Source organism: Astatotilapia calliptera, chromosome 17 (assembly GCF_900246225.1).
Source record: "Astatotilapia calliptera chromosome 17, fAstCal1.2, whole genome shotgun sequence".
Taxonomy (NCBI): Eukaryota; Metazoa; Chordata; class Actinopteri; order Cichliformes; family Cichlidae; genus Astatotilapia; species Astatotilapia calliptera.
Window position 1 is genome coordinate 30,930,396 of NC_039318.1, and position 13,404 is coordinate 30,943,799.

At 39.0% G+C, this 13,404-nt stretch overlaps 2 protein-coding genes across 4 annotated transcripts in view; one reads left to right on the forward strand and one right to left on the reverse strand.

Moving 5' to 3' along the window:
• Nucleotides 1-13,404, forward strand: part of gsap (gamma-secretase activating protein) — a 63,816-nt gene that overhangs the window by 37,096 nt on the left and 13,316 nt on the right. For all 3 annotated transcript variants that reach the window (XM_026146149.1, XM_026146147.1, XM_026146148.1), the window contains 4 exons: nucleotides 581-651; nucleotides 891-985; nucleotides 1,540-1,659; nucleotides 13,105-13,166. In XM_026146149.1, coding sequence (XP_026001934.1) covers nucleotides 581-651; nucleotides 891-985; nucleotides 1,540-1,659; nucleotides 13,105-13,166 — 348 coding nt within the window. The remainder of the gene's footprint in view (nucleotides 1-580; nucleotides 652-890; nucleotides 986-1,539; nucleotides 1,660-13,104; nucleotides 13,167-13,404) is intronic.
• LOC113008622 (delta-type opioid receptor-like) lies at nucleotides 3,552-8,874 on the reverse strand. The gene is made up of 2 exons (XM_026146151.1): nucleotides 6,847-8,874; nucleotides 3,552-4,370 (listed from the first exon to the last, which is right to left on the reverse strand). The coding sequence occupies exons 1-2, from the start codon at nucleotides 7,240-7,242 to the stop codon at nucleotides 3,828-3,830; spliced, it is 939 nt and encodes a 312-aa protein (XP_026001936.1). The 5' UTR covers nucleotides 7,243-8,874; the 3' UTR covers nucleotides 3,552-3,827.

Below are 13,404 nucleotides of genomic sequence, written 5' to 3' on the forward strand. Positions count from 1 at the left end.
TTTTTGACTTTTGGGTTCGTCTGTTACATAAGTGCAGCTAATTCCCACCCCGAGGTGAGTGGAGGATGTTGGCTGCTGGCATTTGGAGCAGCTGGCGGAAGGTTTCCAACTGGTGTCCAGGATATGGATCGTTTTTCCTGTTATTGTACAAGTGAAAGAGTGATCACCTGTGGAAAAAAGCCCATGAATCTTTCAGTACGGGCCGATACGTTGAGGACGGGTCGAGTGCGTTCGTATGATCCCAAGCGTGTGGCGAAATAATATGGGCGAGTGTGAAACGTGTTCACATCCTGGTGCACTGGGGTTGCACTTGTTTACTCGAGATGAAAATGGGAAGTAGGAAAAAAAAAGGGAGAAGTGAGGAAACTGATCATAGGACAAGTGTAAATTTCCATGAAGCGAACATCACTGTCGCCACAGCAGAAAAACATGTCGAAACTTTTTCAGATAAAACGCCCTGCTTTGCGCAAAAGTTTACAGGCTCACAAATCATTCGAGTTTCATTTCATTTGAATCTAATCGAGCATATGCGGCTCAAACGCTAAGGTGTGTCTCTGTCTGTGTGTGTTTGTGTGTTTAGTTGGAGCTCATCAGACACGTGCTGGAGTCAGTCTGGCTGAAGTACAAACTCGGCCCTCGTGTTTTGTGCTTGTGAGTACAAATCAGTCATGTTTCCAACTAATGTAATATAAAGTGCAGACTAAAGGTGTGCAATCATCTCGAGGTATGTGTGCACCATCATTCCCCGTCACGTGTGTGCCCACATGTGTGTATTTGTGTTAACCTCTCATCACATGTGTACTCACCTTATGTAATGTTCTTATCTGAATTGTGTGTGTGTGTCTGCGTGTGTGCGTGTGTGCGTGCGTGCGTGCGTGCGCGCGTTCCAGGACGCAGCAGGGCAGTCCGGCCGAGTGGTCCGTCTTTCACTTCATGCTTCGGATCCTGGAATCCACCCGGAGTCTCTGCCTGCCCCTCCCACCCGGTATCACACACTTTAAAACTAGCTGTTATAATCCGGTCTGCCTCTGCCTCAGCCAGCGTAACAATGTGTGTGTTTTTCCTCTGCGCTAATGTAACCAAAAATATGTTAAACATTTAACAATATGCAGACATGAGTAAGAAAGTGTGAATGCATTTTAATCATTTGGACAAATTTTCTGGAGCCTAAGCACCAGCGAAGGCTTTCTGTGCTGGGATCATAAACTGTAAGGGAATGGGGGGGGGGGGAGATGATGAATGCGAGACGTCAACACACCCTTAACACTGAGGCTGGAGGTTTAAATGTCTAAATGAAGTGAAAGTGTAACGCAGCAGGCATACTGAGCGTGTATCCCTTTGGTAAATAAAAGTAAGAAATGCACTCCTCTGAAGCTGAGCAGTCAGCTGAATGCTTTGTTCCATTTGTTTTATGTCAGGCTTTTTACAATACAATACAAAGACTGAACAAATAAAACTGGTAAACATGAAAACGGGCTAAAAAGCCTGCAGGAGAATTTAGGAACATAAAAAGCAGATGCCTCCTTTGTGTTTCTCCAGGCTATCACACCTTGTTTGCCGTGTTTGCTGTGCGCTGCCTCCCTCATCACACCTTTCTGCAGTACATTGACCACGGTTTCCTGCAGCTCACCGAGACCTTTGTGTCTCGCCTCATGACGGGTAGGCGCTTGCTCTCTTTTGTATTAAGTTCTCAAAAGTTTCTAATTTTGCACTGATTTCGTAAAAAAGAGAAGATATACAGATATCCTTCTTTGAGGTCAGAGGAGAATGAGCAAACTTTGAACTGACCCATCCCATATGAACAGTTCAGGCTGCTGATTACAGTGTAAAGATATTTTCTTGGCACAGTTAGTACCAACTGAGCCTCATTTAAATGCCCAACCTACCTGAATATAGTTGCTGACCATGCCCATCCCTTTATGACCACAGTGCATCCATCTTCTTCCACCAGGATATCATTCTATGTCACAAAGCTTGAATCATCTCAAACTGGTTTCTTGAGCATAACAGTGAATTTGCTGAACTCGCAGTCGTTAGAATTAGATCCACCATCAGAACAAAGAGGTCAAACCTGCTCCTAGCAAGTTGTACCTAATAAAGTGACTATTCAGTGTAGTTAATGCATTTGATTTAGCCTTAAGTGCAGTTTGCATTTAGTGCTAATGTTAACACGCTAAGCTGCAAACTAACACTATAAATGTAACTTTTCATTCTTCTCAGGTTGTCATCATCGCTGTGTAAAATGCAAATAAAGACAGAATGCAATGATTTGCAAACCTCATGAAACCACATTTTGTTCACAGTGAATCACAGACAGTATTTAAACTAGAACGTTTTACTACTGCATGACAAATATTAGCTCATTTAGAATCTGATGGCAGCAACACATCCCCCCAAAAAGAACTTTTGCTGTCACAGTGCCATCCACAAATGCAGAGCAACATATGCTCCCATCCAGACAACATTTATTTTAGTGAAAGCCTTGCACGTTTCAGTAATACAACGCTAAGCCTCATGCTGCATTTATTACAACAGCATAGCTTAGTAGTAGAAGAGTCAGGGCGCTGAGCTGGCTTGGCTGCTGTCCAGACCTTTCACCCACTGAAAACATCTGGAGCATTATGAAATAAAAAATATTCTCCCAAAATTCCAGCAGCTGATCTCCTCAGTTCCCAGATAAATACAGACTTTTGTTAAATAATTGTTCAACATGTTTTGATGTTCTATTGTAAATAAAATATGGGATTATGAGATTTGAAGTCAGGAAGTTTACCGTGTCATAAAACTACATTAATACTACAAAGATGTTTTGTATTTTAAACAACATGCTGTTAGCTATTTAGAGCCTGTGATAAATAAATATTGCTGCTCTACTTGCTGCTGTTAAAAATAACTTGTCTGTGCCTAGTGCGGCTAACAGTTACAACCCAAAGCTGCGTTAGAAAATAAATACTGGTCCAAAATTCTGTACCAATCAAAATTAAAAGTTGATTATCAACCAAACAAAACATTTTGCAGTCTTTCTAAGTTGCTCACTCAGTTAGAGAGGGTTCACGTGACGTGTTTGGAGTCAGAACCATATTTCGCATTCATTAAACAGCACATAAATGCACCATAAACATTAAAAGTCTGATTTTATTTGCTCAAAACACAATAAGTCTCATCGCCAAATAGATCTCCTTATTAGATCGTTTTATTTTTTTATGTGTCCATTCTTTCAGTGAAGCAAACAAAGTTTGAGATTTAAAGAACCAAAATAACAGCTCTATCTATTAGTTTTGGATGTGGTACAGTGTTTTGGCCATGCAATGACATACATTGCTACATTATTATATATTATGTAATAAACTGTAGAGCAGGATGGTGGCAGTCCAGTTGCCTTGCAGCAAAAAGGTCCTGGGTTTGAATCCACTGGCTAGCTTGTTTCCCTGTAGTTGGGTGTTTTTTCTCCGTGCTTCCTCCAACAGTTCAGATGAGTTAACTTAACTGGGTTTTAAATTGGCTGTAGGTATGAATATGAGTGTGAATGGTTGTCTGTCTCTATGTGTTAGCGCTGCGATAGACTGGCGATCTGTCCAGGGTGTAACCTGGATTTAGGCTCCAGCCTAATGGGTGATAAAATGTGAAGGCAGAATAATCATACCACAGGAAAATGAGCTAATCAGTCACTTTAGTATTTAACTTGATACATTTAGTCATTTAGTCACACAGTCCAGTAAAAAAGATCCAAATTCTTTTGTCCATACAAAGGATCCATATTTTTCCATCAGTTTTCATGGCTATCAGGCCACATTAGAATGAGGAGGCCAAAAATATGGGAGAACATATTAGGAGCTGTCATCAAGAGACATGAAGAAGCGGATTTCCTTATCGGTGCTTTCATGTAGAGAGGCAAAGTAATACAGTAATGGGTTCAGAGAGTGCTTGAAAAAGTAAAAACATTCCATAAATATGAACATTTTGCTGATGTAAAGCAGTTTTTCCGGTGCTGCGAGACGCACAGTCACATACGCTGTGCGAAACATCAGAGCAATGACAGCAAATACCAGGGAACCAGCGATGATGTGAAGAAATAACTTGGTAATCCTCAGCTTTTTCTTATCAAAGATTTGAATTCGGTTGATCCCTCTAACAAGTAGTGAGTAGCAGGTCAATGAGACGACATGGCTGATAACTGTGAATGTGATGTAGATACATTCTTGTACCGGTGAGAAGCTGAGATTCTCGCAGGAGCCCTTATCCGTCCACTTCTTAATTTTCACCTCACTTAGGAAAAATATACCAAGCAGGGCTCCGAGTAGCCACACAGAGGACAAAAAAATCTTCTGCTGTGTCGGGGTCACTTCGATCCACTTCTCACGGTGCAGAACCTGGCAAATGAAAAGGACATTTTTAGATTAAAGTTTGCTGCATTTTTCATTCACTGATGTGTTCGTGGGTATTGAGCCCACACCCACCCATTCAATCTGGATTTCATTCTCTAGAAGAATTGGTGTAATATTAAATATTACCTTTATGTGATCAGTGGTTTTAATCCCCACACCAATAAGAATTATAGTCACTGTTATTTAAATCTTGCCTGCAGTGGCATATTTTAAAGGGTATTGTTCTATTTGTTAAGCTTGTACCTTTTTCTTTTTACATTTATATACATTTTATCAAATTGGCATCATCAATACTGTGCTGGATTAAATATTAGAAGTTTCTGTTTGCATTGTGCGCATGGACAAACAAGTAAGAAAGAAAGAAAAGTTAATAATGATACGAAGACAAGCTCCTACGATTTTAAAGTGGGTTTATGAATGGAAATTGGGTTATAATAGTATCCTCAGGGGAATATAAGATGCATTTAGCGATATCAGTGTTTGTGTATTCAGAATATGACGTTCACCTCATGCAATACGGCTCTTCCCCTTCGCCTTTCCTTCAGCTTTCCTGCGCCCCACTGGGGAGTCTTTTGGCTTTCTCGTTTAGCTTTGTCTTGCTGGCTTATTTGTTACAGACCATATCTGGTTAAAATGCCGGTGGGACCAGTGAGGTACATTACTGAGCGGCAGGGATTATTCTCTCTTGTAAAGTTTATCTCGTCTCAATGGGGTTTTTATTGGAATGTATGTACAGTATATTGGAACCAGGAGGAGATTAAGATTATTCTTTCTTCCATTTACAGTAGTGGAACTGGAAGAATAAATATTATTGACTCTGTCATGTAGGAAGCATGACAAATGCTTCACTTTGGAAATAATTTTACACGTATGTGAGCCAAAGGAAGGGCTTGGCTTGGCGTAAGAATGCCAAAGTAGATTTTCATTTGTTTCTTTTACTGTTTTTATTTGGCTACCTTTCTCTTTTCTTTCCTTTTTTTTTTTTTAAAGAATAATTGGTTAATGTATGTGAACAATGGAAAACGCTCTACAAATCTAATGAGCTTGAAAGTCTGAATACTCATAGGAAATTTTTCTTGTAATTTCTTTAAGTAGTCTTCAGGAATAGTTCTCCAGGATTCTTGAAGGACATTCAAAGCTCTTCTTTGGATGTTGGCTGCCTTTTTGTTCTTTTCTCTGTCAACATGATCCCACACTGTTTCAAAAATGCTAATGTCTGGGCTCTGGAGGCCAATCCATGACTGATAGTGTTCCATTGCGCAGTTTTCTATACAGGTTTGCATTTACTACATTGGCAGTGGGTGTGGGATTGTTGTCGTACTGAAAAATGAACCTGTTGCCAATCAGACTCTTTCCAGATGGTATTTCACGATGGATCAAAATCTGGTGGTATCTTTTTTTGTATTTTTCAGTCCACCAATTTTGAAAAAAATCCATCTCCAAACCAGGGGATAAGGGATCCACTGCGTTTTACAGCTGCTGTAGACACTCAGTGTTGTACCTCCATTTTGACCTCTTCTTCTGAATATACTGAGGATGATTTGAACAAAAATATTACAAGGTTGTACATGTGGCCACTGATTTTCAGCCCAGTCCTTGTGTAATTTGGCATACCTCAGGCTTTTCTTCCTGTTTCCCTTCCTTAAGAATGATTTCTTGACAGCCACCTGAGACTATTTCTGATGAGGTTTCAGTGAATAAATCAACTAAAGGGCCAGATGCATCTCTCAGGTCCTGTGTCAGGTCTTTGCTGGATTTTTTCCCCCTATATCTTAAGGACATGACTTTCAAATATCATCTGTAGATGATAGTTTTTAGCACTTTCACTTTTGTGCTCCACTTTTTCAGTTTATATAGATTTCATCTAACAAATCTTAGGAATCACATTGTTGGTGCAATATTACTATTTTATGCCTGTCAAACTGTGATATTGTTGGTATTTTTTTATAGATTCAACTAGAGGAATGGGGATAAATGATGCATTTTTGTGATTGTGCTTGTAACAAAGTACCCAAAGATAAAAACTGGTTATTTGCTCAGTTTTTTGTGATGTGTAGACACAGCACTGGTTCATCCCTGTAACCTTTATATGCTTGAATGATTCAAAGATCAGTGTTAAGAGGCTAAATTTAAAAAAACAATAAAGCAAAACAATCCCAAATGGACTGAAAGTAAATGAAAAGCTGCCAATGTCCAAAGAAAAACTTTGAAAGACCTTCAGAAAGCCTTAAACAATTGATTAAGACCACATTAAAAACTTTAGGAAAGTCTGGCTCATTGGAAGGAAAATATAAACAAATGTGCGGTGGCTCTTTTAGACAGTACTTATAGACAGTACTGTACATCTGTTTTTTATTTCCCAAGATAAGAAACACTCTTAATTGACTCAAACAAAAGTCCTACTTGTGATCTTATTTTCAGAAAAAATGACAACATATTTAAAGGACTGATAAATACATACCTGGTAGTACCTCTGGATGCTTATCAGCACCGGAACGTTTAAGTTGGTGGTGTTGCAGAAAAACAAGAGATAAACGAGAAGTTGACAGATTGAATGGTTTAAATGTAGCCCGGTCCAGAAAACGATGCTGCCGACCACCAGGATGAGCAGACAGAGGAGGTCCGACAGTGCCAGGTTGAAGATGAGGTGCTGCGACATGGAGGAACCGCGCAAATTCTGAATGAGTTTCCCTGTCACACTGATGTTTGCCAAGATGCCAAGTATGGAGCTTAATAGAATAACCACACCAGCAGCAATGTACCAAGGATCGAGGCACGATTCTGAAAAGAAGCAGTTGTGGAATGTAGGTAAAAAGAAGAGGATGGAGGAGGTGTTGGAATGGTCTTCGGTATTCATTGTGAAGTTGAAAGAGAAAGATATAGCAACAGTGAGACTTAATTAGATCTGAAAGAGGTATAGCCCATGTTGTATCCAACTCAGGTGTGTGACCTACATGCTGTTTTGCACACACCCTAGTGGTTTGTGGTCTTGAGGTATATTTAAGGGGGGAAAAAATCACATGTAAACAAGAGCTTTTTTCTTCTTTTTCTTCTTTTGTTTATGTATAATACTTCACAAGGGATATTTAAAGTTAAGCTGCATGTACATAAGAAGACAGTCGAAGGATGTGCCAGTCACAAGTCAGTGTCCTTTAGCAATTTCTAGTGACAAGAAGCAATATAACCACAAATTATGTAAAAAGGAAAGTTTTTTATTTTTGCATATCACTCTTGAAAAGTATTTGATCTAATGCAGAATTCATAGCTCATTCACAGTCCACTCCCAGAGGAAGCAAAGAGACCCAAAACATAGCACCACCACCTCCATACATTTCAGTTGGTATAAGTTTATCCTCCTGAAAATCTTCCCCTGTGTGTTTTCTATCAGTTCTATCTTTGATTTGTCTGCCCAGAGTACATTATTCAACAAGGCCTTGTGTTTATATTTTTACCAAACTTTTAGGGTTATTTCTTCTAGTGTGGGTCTCCCATGTGGGTCAGAATTGTTACTACACTACAATCACCTGCAGATCCTGGGAAGAAATCTCTTAGAGACATATGCCAGACAATCTGCACACAGGCTGAATCTGTCTGTTGCAAATTCATTCAGATTGAAATTAATTAGAGACCTTTTTAAACCCACAAGCATCCATAAATGTCCTTTGAAAGACACTCCTGAGTAGAAACCCCAGTGACGAGGAGTATTTGAAGGTGACAATGAAGGTGGGAATGATGACATAATTTACATTTTATACAGTGTATTATTTTTGAGGAACAAAAGTTTGCCTTTTTTAAAAAAAAAGAAAGACTGCTTGTCCGTGTGTTGACAATAGCATTTAGCACAAAGGAACACAACTTCTCAGAGTTTTTAATGTGGCTGTAGATTTCTGCAGGTGTTTTGCGAGCCATGGATTAAGTGTAGAAAAAGAAGTATTTATTCTAGGATTAGGTTTAATCCATATCTGTGAAAGGAAGCTTCTGTGTTTATTTACTTTTATCTAATACCCAACTGCTTTACTGTAAATACTACACATTTTTACTTCTCTTTACCAGATATAAAAAGCTTGTCTTTTCAGTCAGTAAAGCAACTGATTATATTTGCCATTTTGAAAACCACTCTCACCACAGATCACAGCTGCTCTAAACTACTTTCTGAATTACCCCAGAAACCTAGAAAACGTTCATACAGTGATAAACAGATGTACATGCGGACCAGCTTTCATGCAGATAAAATACATTTTTGAAATACTTTGCCTAGCAGTTAAACTAGCAACTCACCAGGACTTATGGATATGTCCCAAATCCATAATACTAATTGTACACAGTATGCACTACATTGCAATCATCACAGCATTTTTAGCATTTAATATATATATACTTAACTAGGTACACCATTTATGTACAGTGAACTCATTTTTATGTTAAAGGAACCGGTGTAAGAGCTTGAGCTTTGTGGCATGTTGCATTATCGTGCTGGAAGCAGCCATCAAAATATATTGTCAAAAAAGATGGACATGGTCAGCAACAATAATCAGGTAGACTGTGGTGTTTAAACGATTCACTATGAGTACAAAGGAACCCAAAGAGTTCGAAGTAAAATATCCGCCACACCTTTACACCAACTTTACACCACCGGCAGCAGCCTGAACTGTTAATACTGTTAATTTTTATATAGTCCGAATGTTGCAGCAGAAATCGAGACCGATCAGACCAAACGGCGTTTCTGTTTTAATCTTCTTTGTCCCATCTTGGTGAGCCTATGCAAACAGTAGCCTCAGTTTCTTATTCCTTGCTGACAAGAGTTTCACATGGTGTGCGGTCTACTGCTGCTGTGCATTCAGAGATGCTCTTCTGGATACCTTAGATGTAACAAGTGCCTTCCTATGATCTTGAAGCGTCTTCACCATGTTTATACGCACCAATGCACTGTATAAAAACTATAAAAGTATGTATGTATGTATAATACAAAAATCAACATGACATAACAGCTTTATAGTAAAAGGAACTGACACAACTAGTGCCTCAAAATACCTTTAGATGTTCTTAAAACTGACTTTCACTTCACTTTACTGAACTGTCACTGCCAGCTAACCTTTGCAAACAGAAACAAGATGACTTTTTAAAGTTTCAGTACTTCTGGTTTTCTGTATGTTCCCACAGGTTACTGTAACCTCTCACAGTGCTGTGAACGGAAAACGTAGTTTGTGCTTTGCATTGCGAGTACAACAACTCACTCTCAAAAGTGGGTGATCTATGTTTGTTTGTGTTTTTTCGTTTAATCATAAACCTTTCTCACGATCAGTATGAAGTATAGGTTTGGGACAAACTGTGTGTTTTTCACTCCTCAGTGAGGTGTGTTTAATGAACCTACCTCCTGCTGCTACCTGCTGCTGCAAGCCAACTGAAGCTCAATCAAAGATAATGACTCAAACCAGATAGCCGTCAACTTATATCTGTAATCGGTAAATCATTTTCAGCTACATATACATGCTGCTTAAATGATTGATTCTATTATGATGAAAAGCTGAAATGAGGAATAGTTGGACAAACACACACCTGTTATGTCAGAATGCCACCTAAATGTAAAGTAAAGTAGCTCGTAACCACTGAAACTGTTAAAGAGGTCACACTACAGAGCTGTGGGTAATAAGGGAGCATGTTTGCAAGATGCTGCAGTTATCTGACTTCATGAAGAGCGCATTGTTTAAAGGCCAAACATTTTTGACTTGTCACAAAGATCAACAGACCCAAAAATCAGAATCAGAATCAGAATACTTTATTGATCCCTGGGGGAAATTATTTTTTGTTACAGTGCTCCATTATAAACCAACATAAACCAACATCAAGACAAGACAGACAATACGCTAACTAAGAATAGTACAATATATATATATATATATATATATATACATACATAAGTCACTCATAAATAAATAGCTGGAAAAGAAACGTGTAGTTGTAGCAGTAACCAGTGTGTTAAGTGGATGCGTTGTACAGGGAGATGGCCACAAGCAGGAAAGATTTCCTGTGTCGTTCAGTGGTGCTTTTCGGTAATCTCAGTCACTCACTGAACGAGCTCCTGTGACTGACCAACATGTCATGGAGTGGGTGGGAGGTGTTATCCAACATTGTCTTTAACTTGGACAGCATCCGCCTCTCCGACACCACCTTGAAGGAGTCCAGCTCCATCCCCACAACATTACTAGCCTTGCGGATTAGTTTATTAAGTCTGTTGGCATCTGCGACCCTCAGCCTGCTCCCCCAGCATGCAACAGCATAGAGGATCGCACTGGCCACAACAGACTCATAGAAAATCCTGAGCATTTTCTGGCAGATGTTGAAGGACCTCAGTCGCCTCAAAAAATAGAGACGACTCTGGCCCTTTCTGTAAAGTGCTGTGGTGTTTTTAGCCCAGTCCAGTTTATTGTCAATGTGAACTCCAAGGTAAAATATCTGAAGATGAAATATTTCAAACAGTCTGAATGTATTCAAAGTTGGTGTAATTGGCTCTGCGTCATGTTCTTAGTATATTTTTACTGAAAGTTCTCCCCATTGTCCCGATTCGCGATGTTGAGAACCAAAACAAAATATCAGAAGCCCAGAAGGATGCAATCAAACAGATGAGTTTATTGAACACACGCGTGGGAAGATGTACACTGCAAAACATCAGATGTAGCTCTCCACCCAAAAATACACTTCAGATTGCTTTTATAATGTCAGGGTTGGTTAACGCCCCTTCTTGTGTTGTACAAGAACATAATTTGTATTTTAAGAACATCATTTGCATGTTTTATAGACAATGAGCAATTTTAAGAGATAAATGCAGACACTGAAGTTCCCCTCTCTAGCATCTTCTCCAAATGTGGCGATGGATCCAGGCTCTGACGTTTCCCAGGGACTGGTCCTCCTTTTTGGCCCATCTTCTGTCACCTGTTACTAAGCAAAACTCAAATGCAACAAGAAGCCGGATACATTCAGGCCTTCACTCAAGCCTGTTTCTAGATTATATGTATTATATGTGTTTTGTAGGCATGTACGCAGTTTTAACCTTCTATAGCTCCAAGTCACTTACACAATAGATTGTCTGGACATCGCGCCAAACAAAGCTTACAACCTCCAATTAATTGACTCTTTAATTAGCACAAAGTGCAATGTGTGTAAAATGATCTTAGCTGTACCTGTAATAAAAAGGTTAATGTAATGCCAACAGCTTCAATAAATGTTTTACTGAAATGATGATTAATTTGATTAATGTAATGGTAATGACTTAATGCAAAGTTAATTAATGCAATGGTGATAATGATGAGTATGAGTAGCAGTAAAATATTTTTCTTATTCCACACCATCCAGTCAATATACTGTATATATGTTCTAGATATACAACATTGTAAGATTAGAATGCTGTGTTCAGAATGGCAATGCTAAAATCCTGCTGTTAAGCAGGTTTTACCATCTTAATTTGCCACTTAACTATATAAAAGTTAGTGGTAGTACATCCAGTGGTTTTTAGCTCAAACCATAAATGGTGGGCTGACCACCCACCAACTTCAGCCCTATGAAAGCTTTGGCATGGTACTGCACTCTCTAGGTGCAGTGCAGAGCTCTGTAGTTCCACCTCTGCGTGCCATTTAAGAGCAATGTGTGAAATAATTGGATCCTGCTGGACTTGAGACAGTCCAGCAGGTGGTGGAGAGAAAAATGCTCCAGAAGCTGAAATAAGTTATGATCAACCCTACACACCTGCCTCATGCCCTGGAGGTTATCAACAGCAGAACCTTCAGTCAAAGACTGATTGCACCAAAGTGCAAGTCTAAGTGCTTCCGCAGCTCCTTTATAACAGCTACTATAATAAAGTTTAATGCACATTAATAATAATATGATTTTAGCCACACGTTTGCATATTTTCACATTGGCTGTTTTATTTATTTAAGTATCGTTAACTTTATTAGGAATTAATATTGCTTTACTGCTTGGAATGTGTGGAGTTATATCTGTGCTGAAACTGCTGTCGTAAGTGGTTCTAAGAATTAAATTAGTAATTAGTACTCACGTGTGAAGCTTTTTCTGCTTGTTTCAAAGTAAAATATAAGTAAAATATATTTTACTATTACCCAAAAGGTTAATTCTATTCACCTGGACGTAGCGTTTTCAGTGGGAGAAACATTTCATCTCCCACTGACGAAGAATGGGCTGTGAGGTCAGTTTCTTCATCATTAATATGCAAATTGTCATATCGACTGATCAACCACTGATCAAGGACCATTGATTGTGATCTTGATGCATAGGTTTACGGTAAACATCAAATTTTAATTGTCCCCTATTAGATTAGGTTGGGAAAAGCTGGATTCAACTGAGACTAAAAAAGTGACATAGATGATTGACGAAACGTTTCTCCCGCTGAAAACGCTACATCCAGATGAACAGAATGAGCTTTTTTAGATTTCCTTACCTGGATGATTGAGCATGCATCAAGATATTTGACTATTTATTTATATTTTCTATTCGTTTTAATCTCCTGTAATAAATGCGGCAGTTGAAGGAGCATTAAGAAGAGTTTTACATGCCGTCTAGACTGAGTGCTGAGGATTGTGGAAATCTTGATGGTGATATTTGCATTTATTTCAAGTGAGGTGTTGCGGTATTTTTTCTAGCATTTGGGGTTTGTCTTCAGTAGACTAATTAGCAACATGTCATCTCTCTGTTTCCTCTGTGTGTTTAGATTTGGACAACAGTGATGCCAATGAGAGGCTGAAATTCAGCATCCTTAAGAGACTTCCTGAGGTATGTGCATCTCTGCAAAGGCTTTTTTCCAGTGTCTTAATTCCTAAAACAGTACATTCAAACAAATGTAACAACTCGAAGTCTGCAAACTAGGAATTTAGAGCAAAACTACAGCCTGGAAGGAGCAAGGAGTAAAAGAATATAACAATGCACAGGCTATTCTCATCACTTTTATTAGTGGGGTGGGGGTGGAGGGGAGTTGTCATCTTTTCTCGAATGGTTCTCTACCCAAACTTCC